This window comes from Bos grunniens, chromosome 23, assembly GCF_055505025.1.
Source record: "Bos grunniens cultivar Pamir isolate PY7600 chromosome 23, Bosgru_T2T1.0, whole genome shotgun sequence".
In the NCBI taxonomy this organism is placed as follows: domain Eukaryota; kingdom Metazoa; phylum Chordata; class Mammalia; order Artiodactyla; family Bovidae; genus Bos; species Bos grunniens.
Genome location: NC_141187.1, coordinates 17,097,835 through 17,125,021, shown reverse-complemented (window position 1 = coordinate 17,125,021; position 27,187 = coordinate 17,097,835). Strand labels below are relative to the sequence as shown.

General features: G+C 48.9%; 2 protein-coding genes across 19 annotated transcripts in view; one reads left to right on the top strand and one right to left on the bottom strand.

Moving 5' to 3' along the window:
• Positions 1–500: 500 nt before the first annotated feature.
• Positions 501–21,022, bottom strand: TAF8 (TATA-box binding protein associated factor 8). Of its 14 annotated transcripts, none has more exons than XM_086371628.1 (9): positions 20,960–21,022; positions 20,018–20,174; positions 17,126–17,224; positions 16,741–16,803; positions 15,647–15,771; positions 12,268–12,415; positions 10,763–10,905; positions 4,162–4,301; positions 501–3,852 (listed from the first exon to the last, which is right to left on the bottom strand). In XM_086371628.1, the coding sequence occupies exons 1-9, from the start codon at positions 21,002–21,004 to the stop codon at positions 3,840–3,842; spliced, it is 933 nt and encodes a 310-aa protein (XP_086227754.1). In that variant the 5' UTR covers positions 21,005–21,022; the 3' UTR covers positions 501–3,839. The 14 variants fall into 14 exon arrangements, with proteins under 14 accessions (XP_086227754.1, XP_086227764.1, XP_086227759.1 ...); XM_086371638.1 differs by lacking the exon at positions 20,960–21,022 and adding an exon at positions 20,286–20,661; XM_086371633.1 differs by lacking the exon at positions 17,126–17,224.
• A 335-nt stretch (positions 21,023–21,357) lies between these two features.
• The window catches only part of CCND3 (cyclin D3), a 95,667-nt gene continuing 89,837 nt past the window's right edge, over positions 21,358–27,187 (top strand). For 4 of the 5 annotated variants that reach the window (XM_086371612.1, XM_086371611.1, XM_086371617.1 and 1 more), the window contains exon 1: positions 22,363–22,559. The gene's annotated coding sequence lies outside the window, so the exon portion shown is untranslated. Of the gene's footprint in view, positions 21,690–22,362; positions 22,560–27,187 lie in introns of those variants that run through there. The other variant, XM_086371615.1, reaches the window with a different exon arrangement.

The following is a 27,187-nucleotide window of genomic DNA, read 5'->3' as shown; positions in this document are numbered from 1 at the left end:
CTTATTCATACATTGCCAGTAGGAAAGCAAAATGATACAGGCCCCTGTGGAAGTTAGTTGTTTTTTTAAATGAAACATACAGTTACCATAGGACCCAGTGGTTGCATTACTGGGTATTTGTAGAGAAATGAAAACCTATGTTTACATAAAAACCTATACACAGCTGTTCACAGCTGCTTTAGCCGTAAGAGCCCCAAACTGGAAACAGCCGAATGGTTAAACAAACACGGTACATCCACACCTGGAACACCACTCGGCAATAGCGGAGCTGCTGACACACACCCACCTGGACGGCTCTCACTCCTCATGCTGAGTGAAAAAGCCAATTTCAAAAGGTTACAAACCTCACAATTCCACTTATGTGATGTTTTAAACATAAAATTAAAGAAATGGAGAAAGGAGAGCAGTGGTTGCCGGAGGGTAGGGATGGGGAAGATGTGAGAGGTGGATATGGTTATAAGAAGACAACACGAAGGAACTTTATGGTTATGAGAATGCTCTGAATTTTTAAAAAAACTTTATTGGGGCAAGTTGATTTACAATGTCGTGTTAGTTTCTGCTATACAACAAAGTGAATCGGTTATACATATACATATCTCCACTTTTTTAGATTCTTTTCTCATATAGGTCACTGTATTGAGTAGAGTTCCCTGTGCTACAGAGTAGGTCCTTACTAGTTATCTATAACTTTGATGGTGATTTTTTTTTTTTTGGTTTCACTGGGTCTTCGTCGCTGCATGCAGCATTTCTCTAGTTACGGTGAGCGGGGGCTATCTTCGTTGCTGTGCACGAGCTTCTCACTGCGACGGCTTCTCGTCGCCGAGCACAGGCTCTGGGTGCTCAGGGTTCAGCAGCTGCAGCACGTGGGCTCAGCAGTTGGGGCTTGCACGCTCCAGAGCTCAGGCTACTCTTGTTCTGGCACATGGGCTTAGTTGCTCCTCCGCCTGTGGATACTTCCCAGACCAGGGACCAAACCCACGTCCTCTGCGTTGGGAGGTGGATTCTTATCCACTATACCACCAGGGAAGTCCTCTTTTTCATCTGTAGTAGTCCGTATGTCAACTCCAACCTCCCAGTTTATCCCTGCCTGCTCCCCAGTGTTCGATATCTTGACTGTGAATTTACACAACATAATTATATAGAATTACACACACACACAAAGGTGAAATCTGGATAAGCTCTGTGGATTGTACCAACGTCATTTTCTTGGGTTTGATATTAGTTATTTGAGATGCTACCAGTAACCTCCCTGGTAAAACATTTTTTTTTTGGAGTGGGGGTAACATCCTCTCAATCTGTAATTACCTGAAAAAAAACTTTAAAAAGTCTATCAGAGATGCATAACAACATATTTACAGATTACATGATACAGCTCTTAGGTTTGTTTTAAAATATATTCTAGTAATTAAAAAAACAAAACAGTAGAAGACATAGATGAAACAGAATTGAAAAGATGTTGCTAAATGTTGAAGCTGGGTGAATAATACATAGGGAAAACACTAGTTTTGTGTTTGCAGACTTCCCAAATGAAAAACTTTAGACTATTTAGTTTAGGACTAAGCCTAACTTACACAGCCTTACTCAATGCTGTAACTTTTCCATACAAATTGAGTTCAATGCTTGTAATTGTTTCATTCACAAAGTTTATTATGACCTTTTATTGCTGCTAAGTCGCTTCAGTTGTGTCCGACTCTGTGCGACCCCATAGACGGCAGCCCACCAGGCTCCCCCGTCCCTGGGATTCTCCAGGCAAGAACACTGGAGTGGGTTGCCATTTCCTTCTCCAATGCATGAAAGTGAAAAGTCAAAGTGAAGTCGCTCAGTCGTGTCCGGCTCTTGGCAACCCCATGGACTGCAGCCTACCAGGCTCCTCCGTCCATGGGATTTTCCAAGCAAGAATACTGGAGTGGGGTGCCATGACCTTTTATTAAGAGCTCATAAATCACATGCTTAATTTGATTTCATTGACTACTTTTTCCCTCCACGCATTCTCCCAAAGTTATAAAAAATAAACATTTATAAATATACAGTGAGGATCATGCAGTTTTTACACAGTAAGAGTTGGGTCAAAGTTTCAGGTTGTCCAAGCATATCCCAGTGTTTCGTTCAGGACAGAATTAGAGCAGCATGGCCTCTGAAGTCTCAACAGCACAAGGGCAATTCTTTTCCAAATTTCACCTCATCACTCAGCATTACAGCATCAACAGGGGCTTTTCTGGGAAGTATCAGGAGAAACTGCTGGAATGACCACTCCAAGAAGTGGAATTTTTCCCTGTACCTGCCATGGCTCGACCCTGGAACTGTATTTAAACTTAACAAAGAGCCAAATGACAAGCTTGGAAGGGGTCAGCACAGGTCCGATCTGACGACTGTAACTGGAAGGGTTTCAGGTCACTACAGACGGGGGAAACTCTTATTTGGTCTAGAGCTGGGGAATCCGATTTTCTCATTCTGCTTCCCTTGTTCAGTTACTGATAGCAGCACTTTCCTTCCAGCCAGTGGGATGATGTGTTTAGAGAATAGTGAGGCCAGCACATGGAGCCTGCTGCCTGCTGTCAGCAGGCTGCCAGGCTTTTTGAGTTTTCAAATTCAACCAAAAGGATGGAAGACTAAGAGATGACTGCAGAGGCTGAGTATCAGGAGAGCTCAGGATGGACCTAAGGACTTTACCCAGGGTCTCGTGTTTTCTGTGTATTAACTTCCAAGTTTCACTGGCATTTCTCTTCCTCAGACTTAAGTTTGAAAACCTTTTCCTTTGGAGATCAGCCAAAGGTATCAGCTTGCCCAGCATCTTCCTTTCTTGGTTTGTAGGCACATCAAGGATGAAGAGGCAAAGAGCTTGGGCAGATTCAGACATGCGGGTTCTTCTTGGCCCACTTCTGCCGTAAGGTGGGCACATGGCCTTCTATCCATGCCAGCCTCCAGCAGACCTGCCAGGTTTCTCAGCCTTTGGACCATATGGCCAAGCCCGGCCTTCAAAATCTCATCCCTACCACCTCCCAGTCCCATCGATCCTTTTCCTATTGTATAAAATCAATTATTCTGCTATCAAATCATAGCATAGTACATCCACTGATGTAGGGTCTTGCCAAAGAAAAATCTCTTTTCCTAGGATGGTGCAGAACTTGGTCGTTCCCAGGCACATGTTCCATGACAGGACAGTAAATGATAAACCTCTCAGGAGAGGGCACTGCCCTGCCTCAGGGAGATTGCATCAGGTGCTGATGAGAGTCAGTGCTGTCTTCCACTCTCCTCCCCATGAAGGCATCTGGTCACGCCTCCTGACTCCTGCTGGCCCTACAATGAGGCTGCAATTGGTGAGCCTCCTGCTTCCAACATATTGAAAAAGGGCAAGTCACCTTCAACCAAATCAACAGGGCACTTGCAGCCCAGGCAAGCAGAGAAATAAGGAGTTTCTAGGATGATAAATTGGTGCCACAAACTGTTGGCCAAGGAAAGGGTCCAGATATCCTGAAACACAAACTAAGCACACTGTCTTTCTGGCAACGAGCACAGCAGGCAGAGAGCCCTTTCTCTCTGCTACCTTCTCTCGTCTCCCAGGTTTCAAAGAATCAAGTTCCATGATTATAAATGAATTCACCATTCCTGTACCCCATGGTATGGCCAGCTGATTAAAAGTCTCATCATTTCTTCATCAACCCAAAAATCCAGCGAGAATAGGTAATTGTAATAGAGTTGGCTATTAAAATCATGCCTGGTTCACACCCCACAGCCTCGGCTCAACCCGAGACGACCACCTTCCTCTTCCCTCGAGTGGCTTTAACTCGCCCAGGAGGGTGGCATCCACACCTCTGTACAAGGCAGGCTTCCTTCTCGGCTCAGGAGAGGGACCTAGAAAGAAGAGGAATCCTTGGAGCCCACCTGGCGGGGCCCCACCAGCTCTCCTTCTGGTGAGGGGAACAAAAACTGCTGGGCTGTGCGGGTTGGTTCCTGGGCTGCAGGATGCTCAACCTCCATGCAACAAGAAAGAGGTACGTGCAGGAAACGAGGATGGAGAGGAAGGGGGGGAACACTTCCTGTCACCCAAGTAGCTCTGCCCAAGGCTCAGACCCACCATGAGCCTCTCTTTTCTGCCCAGGAGCAGAGAAGACCACCTCGGTTGGACGGGGAGGCGTCTCTGCACCCCAGCCTCCAACTCACTTCTTCCTGCGGATCTTGGGTTTCTTCACGGGCCGCAGATAGGGGTTATCGATGATACTCTCCTCCCCATTTCGGCTCCCCGACAAGGAGGGGTTCTGCTGCAGAACAGAGGTGTTCTCCTTCTCGGCTCCAGAATCATCCTTTGAGCAAAAGCCGAAATAAAGCAAAACAACCAGCAGCATAAGGAAAGTGATCATGCCTGCGGCTAAGAACCACTACAAGCACCCTTCTCATTGAGAAATCAGAAGCTGGGCTAATGGGCCTCTCTCTGCCCCAGAGGAGGCCAGGCAGTGGCTGCGATCAGAGGAAGGCGGGAGTGCCAGGTGACACAGTGGAGCACAGAACACAAGATCCTGAGAAGGCAGGGACAGGAGTCGGAAGGGGACAGAGAGCTGGGGGGCCAGGGAGTCAGGGACCACAAGTCAGATGCTTCAGCCTGTGGGGACATAAAGAAAAAGAGAAGTGGGACTTCCTTGGTGGCCCAGTGGCTAAGACTTCTTGCTCCCAAGGCAGGGGGCTCAGGTTCAATCTCTGGTCAAAGAACTAGAATCCACATGCCACAACAAAGATAAGAGATCCGGAGTGCCACAAGGAAGCCCCAGCGCAATCAAATAAATACTTTTTAAAACTTAGAGAGAGAGAGAAGGGGCCCTCGGTCCCCTGCAGGACTGAGAGGTACCGGACCAGAACAGATCGTGTGCACGGAGCCCCTCCTGGAGCTAACTTCATGTAAATCATGATCTCCTTCCCCACAAATTCTCAAGCATCTGGTACTTGCAACGTGGTGCCAATGGTCATATCCCAGCGAAGGCCGGAAATTGCTGGAGCCCGGAGAGCTCCCACGAAGGCACCAACATGGGAATGGCATCCACCACCTCCACATGTGGCCCGTGGATCAGGCCTCTCACTGTTCATTTTTCAAGAAAAGTGATTTTTGGAGAAAAGTTTATACGTTTGAGTATATTCAATACGATCTTGAAGATTTTTTTTTTTTAAAGCACAATGGGATGCAGACATAGAAAACAGCGATGATGCTGAAGTTTTACAAACTGCTTCTGGAAATACGGGTGGCTGATTTTCCCTTCCTTTTTTACACTCTCTATTTTCCAACTTCTTTAAAATGAGCAGAAGCTGCAGGAGAGGCGTTGGGGGGAATCACACGAAGGGCTCAGGCCCAAGTGGCAGTAAGTGACCAGAAGCTGCTGGCTGGGCTGCACCCCCTGGTGACAGGCCAAAGGCTCCGTCACTGAGGTTCCTGGTCTGCGTGTGTTAGTCACTCAGTCGTGTCCGACTCTTTGCAACCCCGTGGACTATAGCCCACCAGGCTCCCCTGTCCATGGGATTCTCCAGCCAAGAATACTGGAGTGGGTTGCTTTTTCCTTCTCTAAGGGATCTTCCTGACCCAGGGATGAAACCGGGGTCTCCTGCATTAAAAACAGATTTTTTACCATTTGAGCCACCAGGTCAGCTGTTGTATAACTTGAGGCAAAAGAGGATCTGACCTCAAGCAGGAGATGGCGCTGTCAGAAGACAGCAGGGCAGAGGACGCTGTCATCAGGGATAGGAGAAGTAGATGAAAGAAATAAAGTAACTAAACTGAGATTTGTAAAGAAAAGGTGGGAGTAAAAAGGACTGTCAGGAGTGACTTGGGCTCAGAAAGGCCAGACTCAGGCAATGTGTATGCTCTGTGTGAACCCCAGGCACCCAAGGGTGCTGCCTCCAGCCTCGGGTTCCAACACCATTTCCACGGCAACACCTCCCACTTGAACCCACCCAGCTGTCACCTCTCCCGTGACCTCCAGGCCTGCACGGCCACTGTCACTCTACCACCTGCCATCTCCAGGCATCTCAAATTCAATGTGCCTGAAACAACCCCGAGCACAAACAGCTCCTCCCACTGCCATAGGTGATGGCAACTCCATTCTCCCCTTGGCCCAAGCCCCAAAATCCGGTCATGCCTGCTTTTCTTCTTTCTCTGATATATCCCCCAGCCAATCTGTTAGGAAAATTTCTCGGCCTTACTTTCAGAATATAGGCAGAATCTACTTCCATTACTTCTAGTGGAACCCCCTGGTAGGACCCCCTGCTGTGTCCCACCTGGATGGACAGCCGCCTCCTAACAGCCATCCCGTCACAGTCCATCCTCTGCCTGCCCGTGGTCACCAGCACGGCCAATGCTCCCTGGAGCAACTCAGACCTGCCCCTCCTCCGCCCCACATCCTCTCATGACTCCCACTTCACCCAATGGGAAGACAGCTCCTCACACTGCTCACAAGGCCTTTCCTGACCTGACCTCTCCCTCTTCCTCTCCCCCACGCCCATCCCACCGGCCTCAGTCACAGCCCCTCTCGCCTTCCTACTGTTCCCTTTCCAGGACACTGCCCCAGAGAGCCCAAGGCTCAATCCTTCACCTCCTTCAAGACGGCTCGGATGTCACCTTCCCTATGATGTGTACCCTGAGCACCCTACGTAAAACGGAAACCTCCAGCTTTACCCTGGATCTTTCCCTACTCAGTGCCCCCGCCTGCACCCAGAGCACTTTTCATCTTTAACATACGATATAGTGACGGATTTACGTGTTACGCTTCATGGTCAAGCCCCCACTGCCAGCACATGGGCTGCCAAGAGGCAGCGGTTGTCTTTGTGCTGGTCACTGATGTGTCCCAAGCACCCAGAACAATGTCTGGCACCTACCAGGTATTAAGTAAATACTTGTTGAATTAGTGAATGGTATATTGTTCAGAAAAGAGTAAAGGGTGAGGCACTGGGATTGCCTGCAGACGGCAGCTGGTTCGAATGTACGAGAAAATAATCATCTGATACACCAATTTAAAATGAAGAGCCCCTTCATGTTCCTAGATAGAGAAACTAGAACCAAGCTCAACAAAGTAACTACCTAGCAACAGTCCGTGAGAGCTTTGTCCTCCACAGATAAAAGAACACGTTAAAACACCAGTTAGTGAACTCCTTGTTAACAATGTGTGTATAAAGACAGGAAATAACCTAATGTCCACAGGGGACTGGCTTGTAAAGTCCACACAAGAGGGTGGAACTATAGGGAGGGGCGAAACAGCTCCGCATACAAGGATGTGGAATGACCGCCAAGTAGCTCCACAAGGGAAGAAAGCAAGGGGTAAAAACTGCAATTTGCTGCGTATGTTCAAAACAACAATTAAAAAGCATCTCTAAGGCCTTCCCCGGCGGCCCAGTGGTTAAGACTCCACGCTTCCAATGCAGGGAGTACAGGTTTGCTCCCTGGCCGGAGAACTGTAAGATCCCACGTGCTGCACAGCATGGCCAAAAAAATAAATTCAAACAAAGTCTCTAGAAGGATTCACAAGAGAGTGGTGATGCTGGCTGCTCTGTAGGAGGGAAAGGGAGAGTGAAAGAGGGTCACCACACATCTTTTTGTACATTCCGGATTTTAAATGTTTGATTGTTGCCAGTCCAACAAAATAACAAGCCCAATTGATTGTCCAAAAATTGTTGCTGGAATCCTTCTCTTGAAGATTTTTATTTCTCTGTTCTGTACAGAAGAGCACACGGCCATACAACAGGGGTGGGGAGGGGGTGGGCAGGGGTGCCTTGGGCTGCCGTATGCCAAGCACCCAACATAGATGAGCTGATTTTATCTCAGGCTCCTCACTTCCCCTTGAAGTAGGCATTCTCATTTGTAAGGAAACAGACTCAGATGCTGGGTCAGGCAACCAACATCACGTAGTGGAAAGCAGCCCGGTCTGGATTTGCAGCCAGGCCAGTCTGACTCCCCAGGCTCAGGTCTTTTTACTCTTTGCTGTCTGGCTTGGCCTCCAGGGATCCTGAAGTCCTCAGGCAGCTCCTGGCATCCAGTCCGCCTTGCTGCACTCACCGCCATGACCTCATCTAAGTCACTCCCCAGGGTGTTAAGTAACTCAACTGCAAGCTCTTGAGCTTACTTACAAAGGGATTGTGATGCTTGTTTAGAAGATTCCTCCTTCTCATAAGGTGAACCTCATCTTAGTCCATGACCCAATCACCATATCTTAGACCGACTTAACAGAGTCCAAACCAGAAGCGTAGGATAACAAGCTCCTCTGCTTTACGTAAAGCCACGGGCCGCCAGCCCTAATTCTGAAAGGAATAATTCAATATTAAAGAGATATGTGATCAGGCAAGGGAGACCGTCAATAAACTAGAGTCAGAACTGGCACTCTCCGCCTGCATCCCAGGGTTGCGGGCTACCACCTGGGGCCTCACAGCTCAGAGAAGCCTCAGTCTGGTTACAACCACTGAGCCACCTCTTGCTTAAAAGCCAGGGCCAGCCTTAAAGGACAGATGAATATGGCAACCTCACTCTAAGGGTCCAATAAGCCTTAAAGGCATTAGAGCTTCTGGCAGGTCTGTGCCTCTACTTGGAACTTTCTCTCCTGATGCATAAATAAGAGTGGCTCTTACCCTCTTACTTGCGGAGGACAATACATCATAACCAGAAAGGAACACCCCCAAGTTTCCACGCGCACACTCCCCTCCTCAACCTTTGTCTCTGTCCACACTCTTTGTCTCCTATCCTGGCTGGGAAAAGTCCACAATCAGGTTAACCCCTCCTTTGGGGTACTGGATTCCTGCCCTACCAAAGATCATCATTCCAAAATGTTTTCCTCTCCTGAATCAACTTTACCAGATCACTCCCATCAGCACAGGCATCTTGTCACACCTCTCTGACCTTAATTCTTTCCCTTTAGTTACCACTCCATTTCTCTCCTTCCCACCACAGCAAAATTCCTTGAAATCACGGTCTACATTTAATGGAACTTTATGTGATGATTTAACTGTTCATGTCTGCACTGCCCAGCAGGGTAGCAGGAGTCACAGGTGGCTACAGAAATGCAGCTGGTGTGACTAAGGAACTGAATTTTTTGTTATATTTAATTTACATCAATTTAGACTTAGTTGCCTGTGGACTACTCGCCACTGTGAAGAACAACACAAGTCTGTACTCACTAAGTCCAGTTTCTCTCCTCCCATTCTCTTTGAATTCACTTGCTCTCATTCTTCCTGAAATGGCATTGCCAAATCTAAGCGACAAAGTCTCGGTCCTCACATGGCTGGAACCAGCCACAGGTGCAGACATAGCAGATCAAGCGGATCACTCTCCTCCTCCTGAAGCTTTCTTCCCTTGGCGTCCAGGATGCGCCACCTTCCCTGCTGTGCCTTCTCCACATCCTTGGCTGGTTCCTTGTCTCCTCACCTGCTGAACAGTGCAGAGCCCCAGGGCTCAGTCCTGGTACTTCTCTTTTTTATCCTCATTGCTCCCTAGGCACTCATCTGGTCTCTCGTGGTTTTCAACACTATCTACATGCTGAGGACTCCCAGACTTGCACTTTGAGCCCAAACACCTTCCTACCTGACAGCACCATGACTTTTTGTGACTCCACAGACTGCAGCCCATCAGGCTCCTCCGGGTTTATCCGGGCAGGATTATCCGGGCAAGAATACTGGAGTAGGTTGCCATTTCCTTCTCCAGGGCATCTTCCCGACCCAGGGATCAAACCTGCATCTCCTGCAGCTCCTACATTGGCAGAAGGATTCTTTAGCACTGAGCCACTAGGGAGGCCCCTACCTGATCTCACCACCCGGATATAATAAGCATCTCAAACTTACCTCATGTACACCTCAACTCCTGGTTCCCCCGCTACCCTTGTTCTACCGCAAAACCTCCCCCTTCTTGGCTGAAGGCAAGTGCTTCTTTCCTACTGTTCAGGCAAAAAACCTTGCATTTGTCTTTGACTCTCTTTCTCTCACATTCACTCTATCAGTCGGTTCTTTTCTGAAAATTATCTAGAATTTGGCTAAATAATCTACCTGACCATGTCTCTCCCTCTGCCACCGTCTCTCAGCTTCCTGCACCAGCCTCCCGAGCGGGCTCTGCTCCGCCCTCACCCTGTGTAGTCCACCTCGACCGCACAACCTCACCCATCCCGAGACCCACCTCTGCTTAGCAGGTCCCGCGGCTCCCATCTCACGGACAAAAAGCCCAAGTGCTGGTGTACCGTGAAGACCTGAGCCCCGGGAGCTCCCTGACCCCGTCCCCTGCTGCTCCCCTCTTACTCGCGTCCCCCTGGTCACCCCCACGGCCTCTGCTCTTCTTCAACACAGCAGTTCCCACCTCGGGGCCTTTGCATCTGCCATTTCCTCTGCGGGGAAGGCTCCCCTCCCAGAAAAGTGCAGGCCTTGTTTCCTCAGGCCTTCGCTTACCTATCCACCTCTCACTCACCCTGTCTAATACCACACCCCCCAGGCCCATACCTACTCCTGTCCCCTAAGGTCTCATTTTTCCTTAGTTCCGTGAGGGCAGGATGTTTTGTCTATTTTGCCTTCTGCTAATTTCGCAGCACCTGACACATGCCTGACTCTGGCAGGGGCTCATTCAGTATCTGCTGGATGACTGAACGAATCCCCAGGGAGCAAGAGATCACATCACCACAGGCCCATCATGCAAGTCCCTCACAAGAGGCCAGAGACTGAGGGGGTCCTGTCCAACCCCTGGGGAGACAGGCAGTGAGCAGCACTGCGGGGGTGGGGGTGGGGGGGTGCGCTGAAGCAGACGGAAGGCTGGACTCACCGGGCTGATGTGAAGAGGGAGGTTCTCTGTGTCCGTCTGCTCGTCCTGCTCCGAGGAATCCGTCTCCTCCATCTGCTGCATCTCCAGCTCGGACGGAAGAAGAGCCGTCAGGTAGGGGATGGTGAAAGGCCTGGCAGCGATCACTGGGGGATTGGAAGAGAGGCCAGGAGCCTTACGACACATCAGTGAGCAGCACCCAGCGGCAGGGATGGCTCACACGCTGGGGCACTCACCATGGGCCAGGTAACACTTACACGTTACCTTTAATCCTCATCTCCACCTTACTAAACAAGTACAATTACCAGCCTCATCTTACAGATGGGGAACTTGAAGAATGGAGAGGTTATGAGACCCCCTCAAACACACAGGAAGTGGCAGAGTGGGATATGAACCCAGGCAATATGACTTCAGAGCTTCTTTTACCAAGCACCAGAGAGGACTGGGGCTGAATCCTAGCGAAGCATCAGCTTAGGGATCTTATACCCGAGGCCAGTTAGCCCCTCAGCTTCATTACTAGAGCAAAGATATGGATCCCTTCAGCCTGAAGGACCAAGTCCTGACAGTGGACCTGAGAACTCTTGGCCTGGAGTATATCCATGGAGCTGGAGGGCACTCCAGGTAAAGGAGCAATCCAATTCCTCCAAAAAGCAATGAGGCCGAGGAGAAATTACTGTTTAAAAAAAATTGAAAGAAAGTCTCTGTGTATACTTCTATGGTAGAATTAACAGGAGACACTCAAAGATTCGTTTCAACATGGCTCAGGTGTGGGTCCTGCACACAGAAAGAACTAGGTCTGAATACCATCTGCTCACCATGTGACCTTCGGCAAATTACTCCATTGCTTTTCTCTAGAAGCCTTGGCTTCTTGGAAGGGCAGTGGAAATAGTTCCTGACTCAGAGGTTCACTCAAGGAGCTCACAAGGTAACAGAAGGGAAGTGATCAGCATAGTTTCTGGACTTAGTAACCTAGCTGCTGTAGATCCATGGCCAGGAACACAGCGAGGATCCACGAGGAGCCTGCTGACCCATCCAAGCCCATCGCCCTCGCTCCCCTAGGGAAACCCTGAGGCTGATGGAGGAAGGAACTTGGTCACAGAGCGAAATGGTAGTGCTGAGATGAGAACTTCAGTGGTGGGCCCTGTGAGAGGATACCACGAAGGTGAAGCCTGGCTCTGTAACTGCCTGGACCCTGACGCCAGGTCCTTCTACGACCAGGGCTGCCTTCTCACCGGATGAGCCTCCCCAACGCCCAGGGCTCAGTCACCCTTGAGGTGACCTCAACTCAACGAACCTCAAGCATCCACTTCCAACACAGGTCATGACTATTTTAGAGTGATCGTTAGGGACAGGCCCTGAAGATCTGGAAAAAAGAGCCAGAAATCTGAAGAACAAGTTCCACCCAAGATAAGGACAAAGCTTACTTGTTTCTTCCAACCACAATGAGGGAGGGAAGAGAGGACGATGCCTCAAGGAGAAGGCAGGGTCCACAGAGGGGAAAGACTCACGTGGAAACGTGCTGACGTCATCTTTGAAAAGACTCTGGGTCTCGCCTGTCTTGGCCATGAAACGGGTGAGTGCCCGCTCTACGTCGCGTCTCTGGGACGCGGCCTTCTCTCGCAGGACCTGGTAGTCTGACACGGGCTCGCGGTACGTCTAAAGGGAGAGTAGCAAAGACGCAGAGAAAATACCCGTGATCGCACTGCTCTTGAGTCCCTGCCTTGCTGTTGCTCTGTCCTCCCACCCTTTAAATGACCCTCTACCGTCACCCAGAGCAGAGATCTCCAAGGGCGGTGGAAGGGCACAAAGAAAGCAATAAGACTATCATTAACATTTACTTTGAATCTTAAAAATTAAGAAATGTACAAATATTTATATAGTGATTGATCCTAGGCCTTCATTTAGCTACCATGACAGCTGGACTCAGGCATAAGAAATGTATCCTCAAGGGAGAATGGGGAATTGTCCACCTCTAACCCCCTCCAAGCCCTGATGGGACCACCCAGGACCCTTGGTGTAATGTGATAACAAGATTTTCTGACATGTTTGAAATCTTCCCCAAATGAAGAATTTGATGAGATCCTGAACACTCTGCTTAAAAAACATTAAAAAGCAAGATCTTACGATTATTTTTAAGACAACTGCTTGACATTTATTATAAAAGTTAGAAATTTAATTAACAAAATTCTTCAAATAATTGGTAGGTGAGAATGAAAAAAAATTACTCTTATGGTTTATTAAGGACAGCCTAAGATGCCACCTATCTTTGTAATGTATCTTTTTCAACTATGAGAGCTGTTAAAGTTTCAAAATAAACTGAACCTAGAATCAGACCTGTGACTTCGTATTCCACCAAGATTTAAACCAAGATTTCAAAAAATGCAAGAGCATAGGCTATCATGTAGTTGCCACTAAAAAGGAGCCAACAGGTTTCCCGAACCTTGAATAAGGGTCAGATAATCTTCCAACGTACGTTGTTTTCATATGGAATTACATTATAACTTGCACGTAAAAGAGCAAACAAATCCCTGGGATTCTCCAGGCAAGAACACTGCAGTGGGCTGCCATTGCCTTCTCCAATGCGTGAAAGTGAAAAGTGAAAGTGAAGTTGCTCAGTCGTGTCCGACTTTTAGCAACCCTATGGACTGCAGCCTACCAGGCTCCTCCGTCCATGGGATTTTCCAGGCAAGAGTACTGGAGTGGGGTGCCACTGCTTTCTCCTATGATAAATTACATTTCATATTACCAAGCTTTTTTTTTTTTGGCTGTGCCACATGGGATGCAGGATCTTAGTTCCCCGACCTGGGATCAAATTCATGCCCCTGCAGTGGAACAGTGGTCTTAACCACTGGACCACCAAGGAAGTCCCACCAAGTATGTTTTAAGTAACTTTTACCCTGATTTCAAAAATAACTCTTACCTATTATGGAAAATTTGGAAAACCCAGAAAAGCATACACAAAACAACACTTGGCTACACTCTAACCAAGAATTACTATCAATGTTTTGTGGAATAGGTCTTTTCTTTATGTGGCTAGGTACTTTTGTATCTAGAGGATATTAACAAGTGATGGCAAGAATACACAGAAGAACCAGAACCATCTTCATGACCCAGATAACCACAATAGTATGATCCCCCACCTAGAGCCAGACATCCTGGAATGGGAAGTCAAGTGGACCTTAGCAAGCATTGCTATGAACAAAGCTGGTGGAGATGATGGAATTCCAGTTGAGCTATTTCAAATCCTAAAAGACGATGCTGTGAAAGTGCTGCACTCAATATGCCAGCAAATCTGGAAAACTTGGCAGTGGACACAGGCCTGGAAAAGGTCAGTTTTCATTCCAATCCCAAAGAAAGGCAATGCCAAAGAATGTTCAAACTATTGCACAATTGCACTCATCTCATATGCTAGCAAAGTAATGCTCAAAATTCTCCAAGCCAGGCTTCAACAGTATGTGAATTGTGAAATTCCAGATATTCAAGCCGGATTTAGAAAAGGCAGAAGAATCAGAGATCAAATTGTCAACATCTGTTGGGTCATTGAAAAAGTAAGAGTTCTAGAAAAACATCTACTTCTGCTTTATTGACTATGCCAAAGCCTTTGACTGTGTGGATCACAATAAACTGTGGAAAATGCTTTAAGAGACGGGAATAGCAGACCACCTGACCTGCCTCCTTAGAAATCTGTATGCAGGTCAAGAAGCAATAGTTAGAACCAGATATGGAACAAAAAACTGGTTCCAAATTGGGAAAGGAGCACGTCAAGGCTGTATATTATCACCTTGTTTCTTTAACTTATATGAAGAGTACATCATGTGAAATGCCGGGCTGGAAGAAGCACAAGCTGGAATCAAGATTGCTGGAAGAAATATCAATAACCTCATATATGCAGATGACACCACTCTTATGGCAGAAAGTGAACAAGAACTAAAGAGCCTCTTGATGAAAGTGTAAGAGGGGAGTGAAAAAGTTGGCTCAGAACTCAAGATTCAGAAAACTAAGATCGTGGCATCCAGTCCATCACTTCATGGCAAATAGATGCAGAAACAATGAAAACAGTGAAAGACTTTATTTCCTTGGGCTCCAAAATCACTGCAGATGGTGACTGCAGCCATGAGATTAAAAGACAGTTGCTCCTTGGAAGAAGCACTATGACCACCATAGACAGCATATTAAAAAGCAGAGACATTACTTTGCTGACAAAAGTCCATCTAGTCAAAGCTATGGTTTTTCCAGTAGTCATGTATGGATGTGAGAGTTGGACTATAAAGAAAGCTGAGTGCCAAAGAATTGATGCTTTTGAACTATGGTGTTGGAGAAGACTCTTGAGAGAGTCCCTTGGCCTGCAAGGAGATCCAACCAGTCTGTTGTAAAGGAAATCAGTCCTGAATATTCATTGGAAAGACTGATGCTGAAACTCCAGTACTTTGGCCACCTGATGCGAAGAACTGACTCAGTGGAAAAGACCCTGATGCTGGGAAAGATTGAAGCCGGCGGGGAGAAAGGGATGACAGAGGTTGAGATGGTTGGCATCACCAACTTGATGGACCTGAGTTTGAGCAAGCTCCGGGAATTGGTGATGGACAGGAAAGCCTGGCATGCTGCAGTCCATGAGGTTACAAAGAATCAGACACAACTGAGCAACCGAACTGACTTTTGTGTCTGGATGGGAGAGGCAAAATTGTGCCAGCTTCAATTTCTTCGTTAACTCTATTTTTGCCAGCAAAGTGCAGAAGATAGCCAAATTGGAGACATTTTCGAGGAGAGACATTCTGAGTCCTGAACTACCCTGTTACCGATAAACTTATGGACTCCAGTCTGACAGCCAGGTAGAATTGAGTCTGCTTTTGCATCAGTCACAGCCTCTAGCATGGCCTTGTCACTCACCGGAGTTTTGATGTAGGTGTGGGGGTCGGGAAACTCAGGGAAATGGCTGGGGATGTGTGGCGGGTGGGGTCGGTTCTGTCCTGCAGTGAGGGCCTTGGGGGCCACCGGCTGATTGGTCACCGGAGCTGCAACAGAGTCACGACTGGTTACTCTTCCACCAGAGGTCTTGCGTCCTTAACCCGACCCTCCTTTTCTCAAAATAAACGCTGGACCTCAGTGTTCTATGCAACAGGCACTTTGTACTTCTACCAATAAAAGGCGTTCAATGGCTTGAGGACCTGAAAGGGTACCCCTGCCCCCAACCTCTGCTTAACCTGGGATGACATTCCCATGTACAATAATCTGCCCGTGTGCCTCTCAGGTAGGTGAGTTGGTGGCTGTGACAAGTTAACTAGGTAAACGAGAGGCCTGAGGAACTAAGCAAGTTAGGTGGGCTGCTCGCTCTTTTCAAGAACCCAAGTGACAAAGACAAACACTGAGCCAGGGAAAGTTAAGTGAGGAGGGGATTAAAACGGCACCTTCCACTGCTGCCGTGAGAGATTCCTAAAAAGATGCCAGCCTGAAAAGAGCGATGAAACAAAAACAAACTAGTGAATTCTTGCCAGGTTCCATAAACCCAAACTAGTTACTCCAACTCAGTTTATGGTGCTCAGTGTATCGAAGGCAGAGATCATCAAACTTTTTCTATAAAGGGACAAAAAGTAAATATTTTAGGTTTCGCAAGTCATGCAGTCTGTCACAACTACTGAACCCTGCCATTACAGCAAGAAAGCAACCATAGGTAATAAGTAAATGTGGCTGTGTACCCACAAAGGTTTATTTACAAAAATAGGTGGTGGGCCACAGTACCCATAGTTTACTGACTCTTGATCTAAGCAGGAACAAGAACTCTCATATTTCTCAAGTAGCATCGAGATGAATTTCACAACCTAATTCCATCGGCCCAAATCAAGATTACACTGTAGGTAGCCCCAAATAATGGAAAGGAGCCTGCAGTGAGGCAGTAGCTATAACCAGTCCCTGCCCTATTCAATTACTTCACTCTACCAGCATTAATTGAGCACTATCGGATATCTTGGTTCACAGTCACTTACGGGCGGTGATGACCATCCTCTGAGACCGTTTTGCATACGCAGGGAGAGTGTCCACATTGAAACCTAAAAGACAGGAAAACAAAAATCACTGCCTAGGCCACTCAACATGGAACGGGAAGTAATGCTGCGGTGAAATAGTTTAAACTCCCGACTTTGCTGCCACTCAAAGGAAGCTCCAACAGAGTCCCCCAGAGGAGTTAAGAGGTCTCTTACAGGGGTTCAGAGGAACCCTCTTGTGATAACTGTCAAGCTGAAAGCAAACCAGAGACTCACGAGGAGATTCAAGGACATTCAGCAGACCAGCCTGCCTCCTGGGGACTCCTCTCTCTCTCTCATGTTCCCAACTCAGCTGCACCGAAGAAATGGAAACTGGAGATGTACTCACCCATCTCGACAAGGGTGACCACAATATCTGACAGTGTGGGCTGGGTCCTGGCTGTGTGCTCACAGTAAGACTTGGCACTCCTTCCAATTTCTGAAATGTCTAAGGAAGGATCAAAAGCAGAAAGTCTTGTTCTCAGTTCCCAAATGGTTAAACACAGAACGATCATATGAGCCAGCAACTCCACTCTTAGGTATACACCCGAGTGAAAGGAAAACAGGGACTCAAACAGACACTTGCGTCTGCATGTTTACAGCAGCACTGTTCACAGCAGCCAAAAGGGAGAGACAGCCCAACGTCCATCCACAGAGGAACACATCCAGAAAATGTAGTCTATACCTTTAACGGAGTATTACTCAGCCTTCAAAAGGAATGGCATTCTGATATAAGATACATGAATGAACTTTTTGGTTTTTTTCTTAACTTTGTATTTTATATTGGAGTATAGCCAATGCAATTAACAATACTGTGACAGTTTCAGGTAGACAGCAAAGGGACTCAGTCATAATATACATGTATCTATTCTCCTCTAAACTCCCTCCCATCTAGGTTTCCTGTGTTTTTATAAAATATTTATTTACTTATTAATTTTTAAGTTGTTGGCTGTGCTGGGTCTTTGTCGCTGCCCAGAGGCTTTCTCTAGTTGCAGAGAGTGAGGGCTGCTCCTCCCTGTGGAGCGCGGGCTTCTCACTGTGGTGGCCTGTCTTATTGTGGAGCACGTGCTCTAGAGCTCACAGCCTTAGCTGCCCCATGGTATGTGGAATCTTCTTGAACCAGGGATTGAACCCGTGTCCCCTGCATTGCAAGGCAGATTCTTAACCACTGGACCACCAGAGAAGCCCATGAATGAACTTCGAAAACATCCTGCTAAGTGAAATAAGCCAACCAGTCAAACATTTTAAGATTCCACTTACATGAGGTATATAGAAAAAAAGAAAATCCATAGGGACAAAAATTAGATTAGAGGTTACCAGGAGCTGGGAAGAAGGAGGGATAGGGGGCTGTTGTTCATGGCTACAGAGTTACTGTTCAGAACCATGAAAAAGTAAAGTTCTGAAAATGGACAGTGCTGATGGCTGACACCACTGTGACTATATTTAACACTACTGAATGCTTAAAAGTAATTAAAATCGTAATTTTATGGTATGTATATTGTGCCATCAAAAAAATAAATAAATAAAGGTCTTATTATTTGGGTGTCAGTTTTTTTTTCTTTTACCTGAAGCTGAAACCTCTTTTTCAGTCACTCAGAAGTCCCTCAGGGGAAAGGGGAAACAGGAGGCTAGGCTCCATGAATGGGCTTCAGAGGTGGATGAGCAGTTTCAGGAAAATTCTGAAATTGTGCTCCATTTTACACAAACACAAAAAGCCTGTGGACTTAAGTATTTTCATAATAAAATGAGACATTCTTTGACTTTTTCCACTCTCACTCTCTGTCATGTTTTCCAGAGGCTATGTCACCTGTGATGACATCATGGCTTTGCTGGCTAATGGAATGTGTCCATGTGCATCCTTGTTTTAGGATGTTCTCAATTTCATTTTCTAATGTGGCAAAATCTCTCTATATAAAGCCCATGTTGATATTACACTCGTGGTCCAGTGGTTAAGAATCCACCTGCCAATGCAGGGGATACAAGTTCAATCCTTGGTCTAGGAAAATTCCACATGCCGCAGGGCAAGTCAGTCCATGTACCACAGCTACCGAGTCCACACTCTGCAACGACTAAAGCCCATGCACCCTGGGGCCTGTGATCTGCAACAAGAGAAGCCACTGCAATGAGAAGCCTATGCACGGCAACTAGAGTAGCCCCTGCTCGCTGCATCTGCAGGAAGCCTGCACGCAGCAACAAAGACCTAGAGCAGCCCCTGCCTCCAAAAGAGCTTAATTAAAAAAAAAAAAAGAGAGAATATTATATAAAAAAAAGCCCATGTATACAAAATTCCTTAGGACCCTCAATATTTAAGAATCTAAAGGAGTTTGAGATAGCTGCTTTAGGAAAACATTTGGTATTTTGAAGTCCCAAACATCAGCTGCAGAGTCATCTCACCCCAGATCACACCTTTCCTGGAGCAGCCCACATCCATGACTGATCAAGATTACAAAGGCAGGGCTTTGGGGGCCTACTGTCAGAAACTCTGATGGGCAATAATCCCTCCAGGGTTCCCTGCTGAGCTGGCCAATTCTTTGTTTGAACTTTTCCCTCTCTACCTAAACCTTTCTCTCACTTCCATTCACAGGGCTGATTCCTCCCAAAACACCTTAATGCCCCATCCCTCATCTCATCCTTCCCTTCCCTACCCAAGGCCCAAAGAGGGAAATACATTGATTATGCACAACCCTGTGTGAGACCATTCCAGGCTCCTAAATCTTAAGATACTTTCTTTTAAAAGCAGTGGTGGGTTTTTTTTTTTTCCATTTTGTAAAACTTATCCTCCCTCACTCTTTGTATCACATAATATAGCATTTGATTATATAATGTGTGGCATCTATTTCATGGGACTTAATCCTGACTCTCCAATAAAAGTGCAAATTCTTTGAGCATAGAGAACAAACAGTAATAATAACACCACCTACAAGTCATTGAGGGCTTACATTTTCAGCTTTGACTGTTTTACATATATATCTCACTTATACTCAAAAGTCCAAAATGTGCAAATTATTAGCCCTTTTCACAAATAAGGAAATTGAGGTTCAGGAAGTTTAGTGGTTGACCCAAGCTATTAAGTGGCAGAGTGAGAACTTACACCCAGGTCTATCTTATTCTAAAGCCTGTTAGTCGCTTAACAGTGTCCTTCCTTTTCTTAAACCTTTTCAACACTATCATGATGCAGGACACAGAACAGATGTTTGACTGGAAGAAGGCCTACTGTTTCCTATCGTTTCCTGGTACTTACAGCTCTGCAGCATCTCTGTCAATGTTTCCACAGATGCTTTCTCAGCACTCTCAAACCCTGCCTCTGTCAGCAGGGAGCTCACAACCACTTGCAGGGTTCGCCTCCGGGCCAGATGGTAGTTATCAGCAGGGTTAGTGGACTGTTTACTTCCTGATCTCTGTGAATCAGCAGCCCAGAAACAGAGAACATTTTTATTCACTGGACAATGATGCAATTAGAGCTCACATACTGTCACTGGCAAGCAAAGGTTCTTTTGCTAAATACTTACAGGTACTTTGGATTTATAGCTCTTGGCCAAATGAACAGTAACTGAGCATCCTAGGGGCTCTAAATTCGGAGACAAACTTTCTGCCTACCTAACACTTAACAATTCCATAACACAAAGCGGCTGTTTTTTCTATTTTAGCAGATTTTCAGAATATATAGCTGAAAAAACATGGATGATGGGATTGGAACTCGTGCCCATCTCCCAGAAAAAAAGTGATCTCTGTTTCTCGTTCTTCCCATCTCCAGACCATTTCACTAACGAGGAGAGTCAAAGCAACAAACAACACATGATGCTGAGAAGACGACAGAAAAAGTAGGAAACCTAAATTATTTTGAAATGGGAATCCCTCCCAACTTTAGCGGGCCAATAAGAAGGCGAAAACGGCCTCACTGGACCAATCAGGAGCTGTTCCGGGTTCCCAACCCCTCCCCCTCCAACAAAGAACGGGCCAATCAGTACACAGGTCCACCGACTCCGGAGGCCGCTGCCAAGTCTCGAGAATGGCGCGTGGGGGGGGAGATGGAGAGTCACGTACGGCCTGAAAGACCCTCCTCCACGTAGGGTTCAGGGTGGGGCTGGGTTTCTGGGTATGGGTTCGTAGCCCGGGTAAGGGGAAAGTTGCCGAATACTCCGACTGTCTCGGCTCCGGCCCAGCGACTGCCTCCCGCCCTTACCGTTCCGGAGCCCGCAGCCCCGGCAGTGGCCGCCGCGTCGGCCATCTTGCCCTGGCGTAATGTACGCGAGTGCGGGGCACGACGGGACTTGTAGTTAAGGGGCGGGGCGGGGCGGGGCGGGAGCCAGGGGGCGGGGCGGGGCGGGAGCCAGGGGGCGGGGCGGGGCGGGAGCCAGGGGGCGGGGCGGGGCGGGAGCCAGGGGGCGGGGCGGGGCGGGGCGGGGCGGGGCGGGAGCCAGGGGGCGGGGAGGGGCGGGAGCCAGGGGGCGGGGCGACGCGCGCCCAGGGGAGCTTTCCGAGGCCTTGCGAGGTCCGCAAGGTGACCTCCCCCACCCCCACCCCCACCCCGGCTCACGTGACCTTTTGTGAGCGGTGGGTTCAGTGAGACCCGGAAGTTTGCCCCGGAAAATGAGCCCAAGGTTTCACACCTGTTTTTAAATGAAATCGCTTTTTCATGAAAAGCACATCTCTGGGACGCCCCGAACTTTCCTGGATGGTTGTGTGGGATCCCGCTGGGTCCCCATGATTTGCAGTCTAGGAGAGGGGCCTGGGAATCTGTATTCTTAAGTATCCAGGTGATTCTCCTGAGAGGGAAATCTGAAGGGAAACCCTGTTTTGTGCTGGGGTCCCAGGAGCCCCATTTGGAACTAGAGCTTCACAGCCATCCAGTTCCGGTGTTCCGGTGCATCACGCTGCCCTCTCGCCCTTTGTGAATCTGCAGGTGTTTGCGGGTGAGCCTGAAGGCGCTGCTGGCTGGAGGCTGTCGCTGGCCCGTCTCCCTCCCAGGCCGTTGCGTCCACGCGGTGCCTGTGGTTATCTGTGGTTCGCTCGCGGGTCAGCCTCCTCAGGATGGGGGGGAGGGTCTTCCATGCACCCCTGTTTGCGAGTGTCTGGCAGGACGCAGAGGTTGGATTTGAACCCCAGAACTCGCCAGCTCTGGGTCTTCGGATACATTGCCTGACTTCACTGTGCCTCAGTTTCCTCTCTTGTAAAACTAGTATGGAATGAGATGGATGGGGGTTGGGGGTGAGCTAATACAGACGAAGGGTCTATGACTGTGCAGACGTAGAGTAAGAGGTCAAGAAACAACGCCTAATGTTGTTTATTTCCTGCGTGGCGAACGGATGAGTGGAAAATGCTCAGAGGCCGATGTCTGGAAACCTGCACCGCGCCTGCCCGCCGGGAGCACCTGTGCCTGGGGGGCACCCCCATCACCCCCTCACCTGGGGCGCGTGGGACGCGTGGGGCGGGGTCTGAGGGTCAGGGTCGCGGCGCCTGGCGAGCCGCCGGGAGGAGTCGGGGCCCAAACCTTCGCAGAGCGGAGCACCCAGCCCCTTTGTCTCCCCCGCCCCCTCTTCCCCACTTCCTGCCCAGCTTTAAACTCGGGATTGGCGGCTAGGCGCCGACTTTGTAAACACGCCGCGTCTGCGGCGGCGGAGGCTGGTTCTGTTTGGGCGCCTGGGGGAGGGGTGCACGCCCCTCCCCGAGGCTGGAGGTGGCGACCCCCCCACACACACACCTCCCCAGACAGAAGCCAGAGGCGGCGGGAGAGAGTGTGTGCGGCCACGGTCGATGCTCCGCGGGGCTCACCTGCCGAGAAGGTAGGCTTGAGGGCTGGAGAAACCGAGATAGATGGGTGTCAACGACACCCTGCTTTCCTGGAACCTCCAAGCTGAGACTGGCGGGGGATCGGGGATGGGGGGCGGTGGTTAAAGAGGTCACCGTGTCTCATCACCTCCCGTTGTCTCTCAAAGCTCAACTCACTTTCTGTCTGAGTTGCACGTGGCTGAAGGGCAGAGAAGCCCCTCCAAATCTCTCCGCTTTTTCTGTGTCCGCACAGTCCCCCTCCAAGCTGAACTGGAAGCCCAGTGAGGTCACTGGGCTGTCTGTTGTCGTTCTGCATACCTCAGAGATGGGCTGGGAGACGGAGGGAGGGCAGAACTAGGGTGGGCAGGGAGCCTTGGGGTCCTCCTGCCAGCCAGGGCCGGGGGAGCAGGCTGGAGGACAGGACCGGAAAGAGGGGTCTCGCAGTGGTGGTCTCTCTGGTGTCTGATGGGTAGATGGCATCTATCCACAAGTGATGGCTCTAGCCTCTTCTGTGTCTTTTACTGTGTCAACAAGAGGAATAACTGAAGACATTGGTTGCTGTTACTGAGGGAGCCTTACTGTATTCATCGGCAAACATTGAGCACCTACTGTGTGTCTGGGATTTGGCTGGGATGCTGAGGGCACAGTGGTGTTATTCATCCACCGTGATCTCGCCTGAGTCATAGAACAACAGAGACAAGCTGCCAAGTTGGGGTGGCTGGGAAGGCTTCAGAGAGAAGAGGACATTTAAGTTGGGTTCTCAATGATGGAAAGTCAGCAGGCAGAAAAGTTGTAGGGTCTTCGTGGGCAACTTACTCATTCTACAGAGCTGGACTGAACCCTGCTGAGGTGTTGGGCATTGGGAAATGGGGACACAGAAACAGCTGCTGCTGCTCTCTTTAACCCTGCTGTCTAGACACGAAGAAGAGACAGGAATGAACAGGATGGATTCTGGGAAAGGCGTGTGTCTGGGTTGGTTCCCAGGACCCCAGAAATTCCCAAGTAGGTGCAGCAGGGAGAGTCCACCCCAGGGGTGATATAACAGTCCACACAATGCTGGGGTACCCACCCCCCACCCCTGGATGTTAAGACTGTTTCCTGTAACAAATCTAAGCCCCCAGCTCAGTTCTCCTTGGCACTAGACGTGAGTGAAAAGAAGTGGATCTGCCATTGTTTTCCTGCTGCTGCTTCTGCATTTTCAATTCCCAGGCTCACTTGAGAGATGGCTGACACAACAATTTATGAATTCATTCAGCTGTCTGCTGAGACCCCACTATCTGCACAGGCTAAATAGTGGGGACATAATGGCAAACAAGTCAGAGCTTCTACTCCCCTGGAATTCAGGATCGAAAGCATCTCTGAGGATTCCACCAAGATCCCAGTCTCTGCCCAGTCTTTGAGACCATGACCTCCGCGGTCCCAAGTGCCTTCTCTTTCCCATTTCCTTCCCTCAAGGGTTCAGAATACTAGCTAAGGCTTATATAGCACCGTCAGGTACTCTTCCAGATGTTTTAGGTGTAATGTCTCCTTTAATCCTCCCAACAGTCCTGTGAGGTGAACACTAGTATTATCTCCATCTTTGTTGTTTACTCACTAAGTCATATTCAACTTTTTTGCGGCCCCATGGACTGTAGCCCGCCAGCCGCCTCTGTCCATGGGATATCCCATCTTACAGATGAGGAAATTCGGGCCTGGGGGAGATAATTTTCCAGAGGACAGGGTTGGGATTTAAACCCAGGTTACTTGACTTGGGAGGCCCTGTTCTTAACCACTGGGCTAGCCCACCTCCTTGACTGACCACATGGAATGCACCCTTAAGCCAGGGGCTTAGGAATTTCCCAAAGGGAGTCTGTGGTCCTGTATCTCAAATGATGCAGAGAAGAGCAACTTGTTAGCTGAGTGGGTGCAGGCGCTATTTACAGGGAGCCCCAGCAGGCCTGGATCAGAGTTGTGGGGACTATACAGAGCTTGTATCCCTTCCTAATGACCGTGTGCGCGCGCGCGCGTGTGTGTGTGTGTGTGTGTGTGTGTGTTCTCCTGAGTAAGCCTCACTCACAAAGAGGAATAAACCAAGGTTTGATGCAGGAAAGATGCATGGAGGTGATGTGCCAGAATCTAGGGAGATGGGAAACCAAGACACTTCTTTTGTTGGGAATCTTTAAGAAGAGCAGAAACCGTTCTGGACCCCAACTTGGTAGCTTAGTCAGGAAGATGATCAGGGAGTGACCTTAAGCAATTTAAGATACGCACCTTTCTTCCTCATAGCTGCTGGATCCCAGAGGTGCATCCCCAAAACTGCATCTGCACATCTGAGATGCGTCCCTCTAGGCGGACTGGGACTTACCCATGGTGCCAGCCAGGCCACAGGGCAGAGGCTCCATGGATTCCTGCTGTTTTTCCATTATCTTTCTGGAACTAGATTTCTCACAGGAGGCCTCTAAACAGATCTGGGGAGGCTCAGAGGCTGTCCCTCTCTGCCTATAGTCAGACTAGGAGGGGGAGTGGGGGGGGATGGGTGTTGATGCTGGGAGTTGAGGGTAGAGGGTGGTCACACAGGTAAGCAGGATGTGAAGATCAGAACTGTGTGGACCTCCAGGCAGCTCCACTGCACACACACCCCCTCCTCCTCCTGTAGGGTGGGGTGTGATGGAAGCCTTGGCATGCCCCAGCCCACTGCCCCAGGCGCCGTTCTTTTGCTTGAGAACAGGTTGTACTCTTGAAACCACAAGAGGAAGTTTAGGGAGGGCTGGGGGTGAGGAAAGTTCTGGGGCCCCTGCCAAGTTTCCCTTTCTCTGCTGTGCGGAGGTGTGTTTGTTTTGGTGTGTTTCTCTTGCCCTCAAAGACATTTAAATTTTAAACCCTCTGAGTTTCAAAGAGCTGTCAGGGCCTGCTCCTGTACTCTGTGTGTGTGTGTGTGGGTGTGTGTGTGTGTGTAGGTGGGTAGGGTGACTGTGGAGGTGGTCAGAGACCCCCCTGGAAAGGGGATTGCAACACGGTACTCATTTGTTGGATTTTGTGCTGGGATTTGTGTTGTTTGGCTAGCTAACTCCACAAAGTCTTCTTTTCATCTCTGCCCTTTTAACTTACTCTTGCCCACAGCACTCACTACAGCCCCAAACACTAGAAAATGCGGTTATAGTGGCCACTTAGGAGCTGAATGATGTTGCCAGGAGCTGTTCTACATGCCTTATCTCATTTCACATTCACCATAATGCCAACTAGTAAATGCTTCTAGTCTCAATTTACAGATGAAGAAACTGAATTTCAGAAAGGCTTAGAAGCTTACCTGAGCTAGTAAGTGGCAGAACCCAGATTTGAACCCTGGTCTGATTTCAGAGCCTGTGCTCTAGATGTCTATTTAATCCTCAGATCAGAGCATCAACTTCCTGAACACAGACCCTGCACAGTAGGAAGTTGAGATCCCAAGGTTTCTTGTTGTTGTTGTTTGCTGAGCTGCGTGGCATGCAGAGATCTTAGTTCCCTGACAAGGAATTGAACCTGTCCCCCCTGCTGTGGAACTTGGGTGTCTTAACTGCTGGACCACCAGGGAAATCCCAATCCAAAAATGCTTTAAAATGGTTCTGCTAGTGTGGGGAGGGAGGTGGCCTGCATATAGAGTTGGAAGAGGGATTCTCTGGAAGTTAATATTAAAAAGGATGGGATTCCCTGGGGGTCCAGAGGTTCGGACTCTGCGCTCTCACTGCCAAGGGCCCAGATTCAATCCCTGGTCCAAGGAACAGCTAAGATCTCACAGGACTCTGTAAGGCCAAAAAGAAAGAAGACAACCATATAACTGAGGGAAAGGAAAGGAAGATTAAGTGGGTGCTAAACAACTCTGAAAGTTTGAGGCAAATGGGGAGAAGATTTAGGAGGGTTATTGTAGCTGTGTTCAGACATTTGAAAGGCTGCCTTTGGAAGCCCCCAGGTAGGGGACTGGTAGAGGCAGATTTCCACAAAGCCTAAACACTTATTAACAAATAACTGCCTAATCTTCTTTATGCAGAAGTGAGTTCCTCATCTAGAGGTGTCTAGAGCACATGCTCAGGTGAGGCTTCTGCCAGGGGAAGCCCTCAAACTCCCTCTAAGCCTCTAAGCCTCCCATGCGATTATTGACTGGCTTACCTCCCCAGGACTTTCCTGATAGCTCAGCTGGTAAAGAATCCGCCTGCAATGCGGGAGACCCCGGCTCAATTCCTGGATCGGGAAGTCCCCTGGAGAAGGGCTAGGCTACCCACTCCAGTATTCTTGGGCTTCCCTGGTGGCTCAGATGGTGAAGAATCCTCCTGCAATGCGGGAGACCTAGGTTCGATCCCTGGGTTGGGAAGATACCCTGGGGGAGGGAACGGCTTCCTACTCCAGTATTCTTGCCTTGCGAATCCCATGGACAGAGGAGCCTGGCGGGCTACAGTCCATGGGGTCGCAGAGAGTCCAACACGACTGAGACTTGCACTTCACTTATCTCCCCATGTGTCCACCAGGTGGCGCTGTTGCCCAGCGCGTGGCTCCAAGGCTGCTGGATGGGCTGAAGAGCGCCACTTGGTCCTCCAGCTACCAGCTTGGTTTCCTGGGGCCTTTCCCCGACCCCATCCCCAGCTGTGAACACACCAGGGCTCAGAGAGCCACTCTTGACCCAGCACCGTCC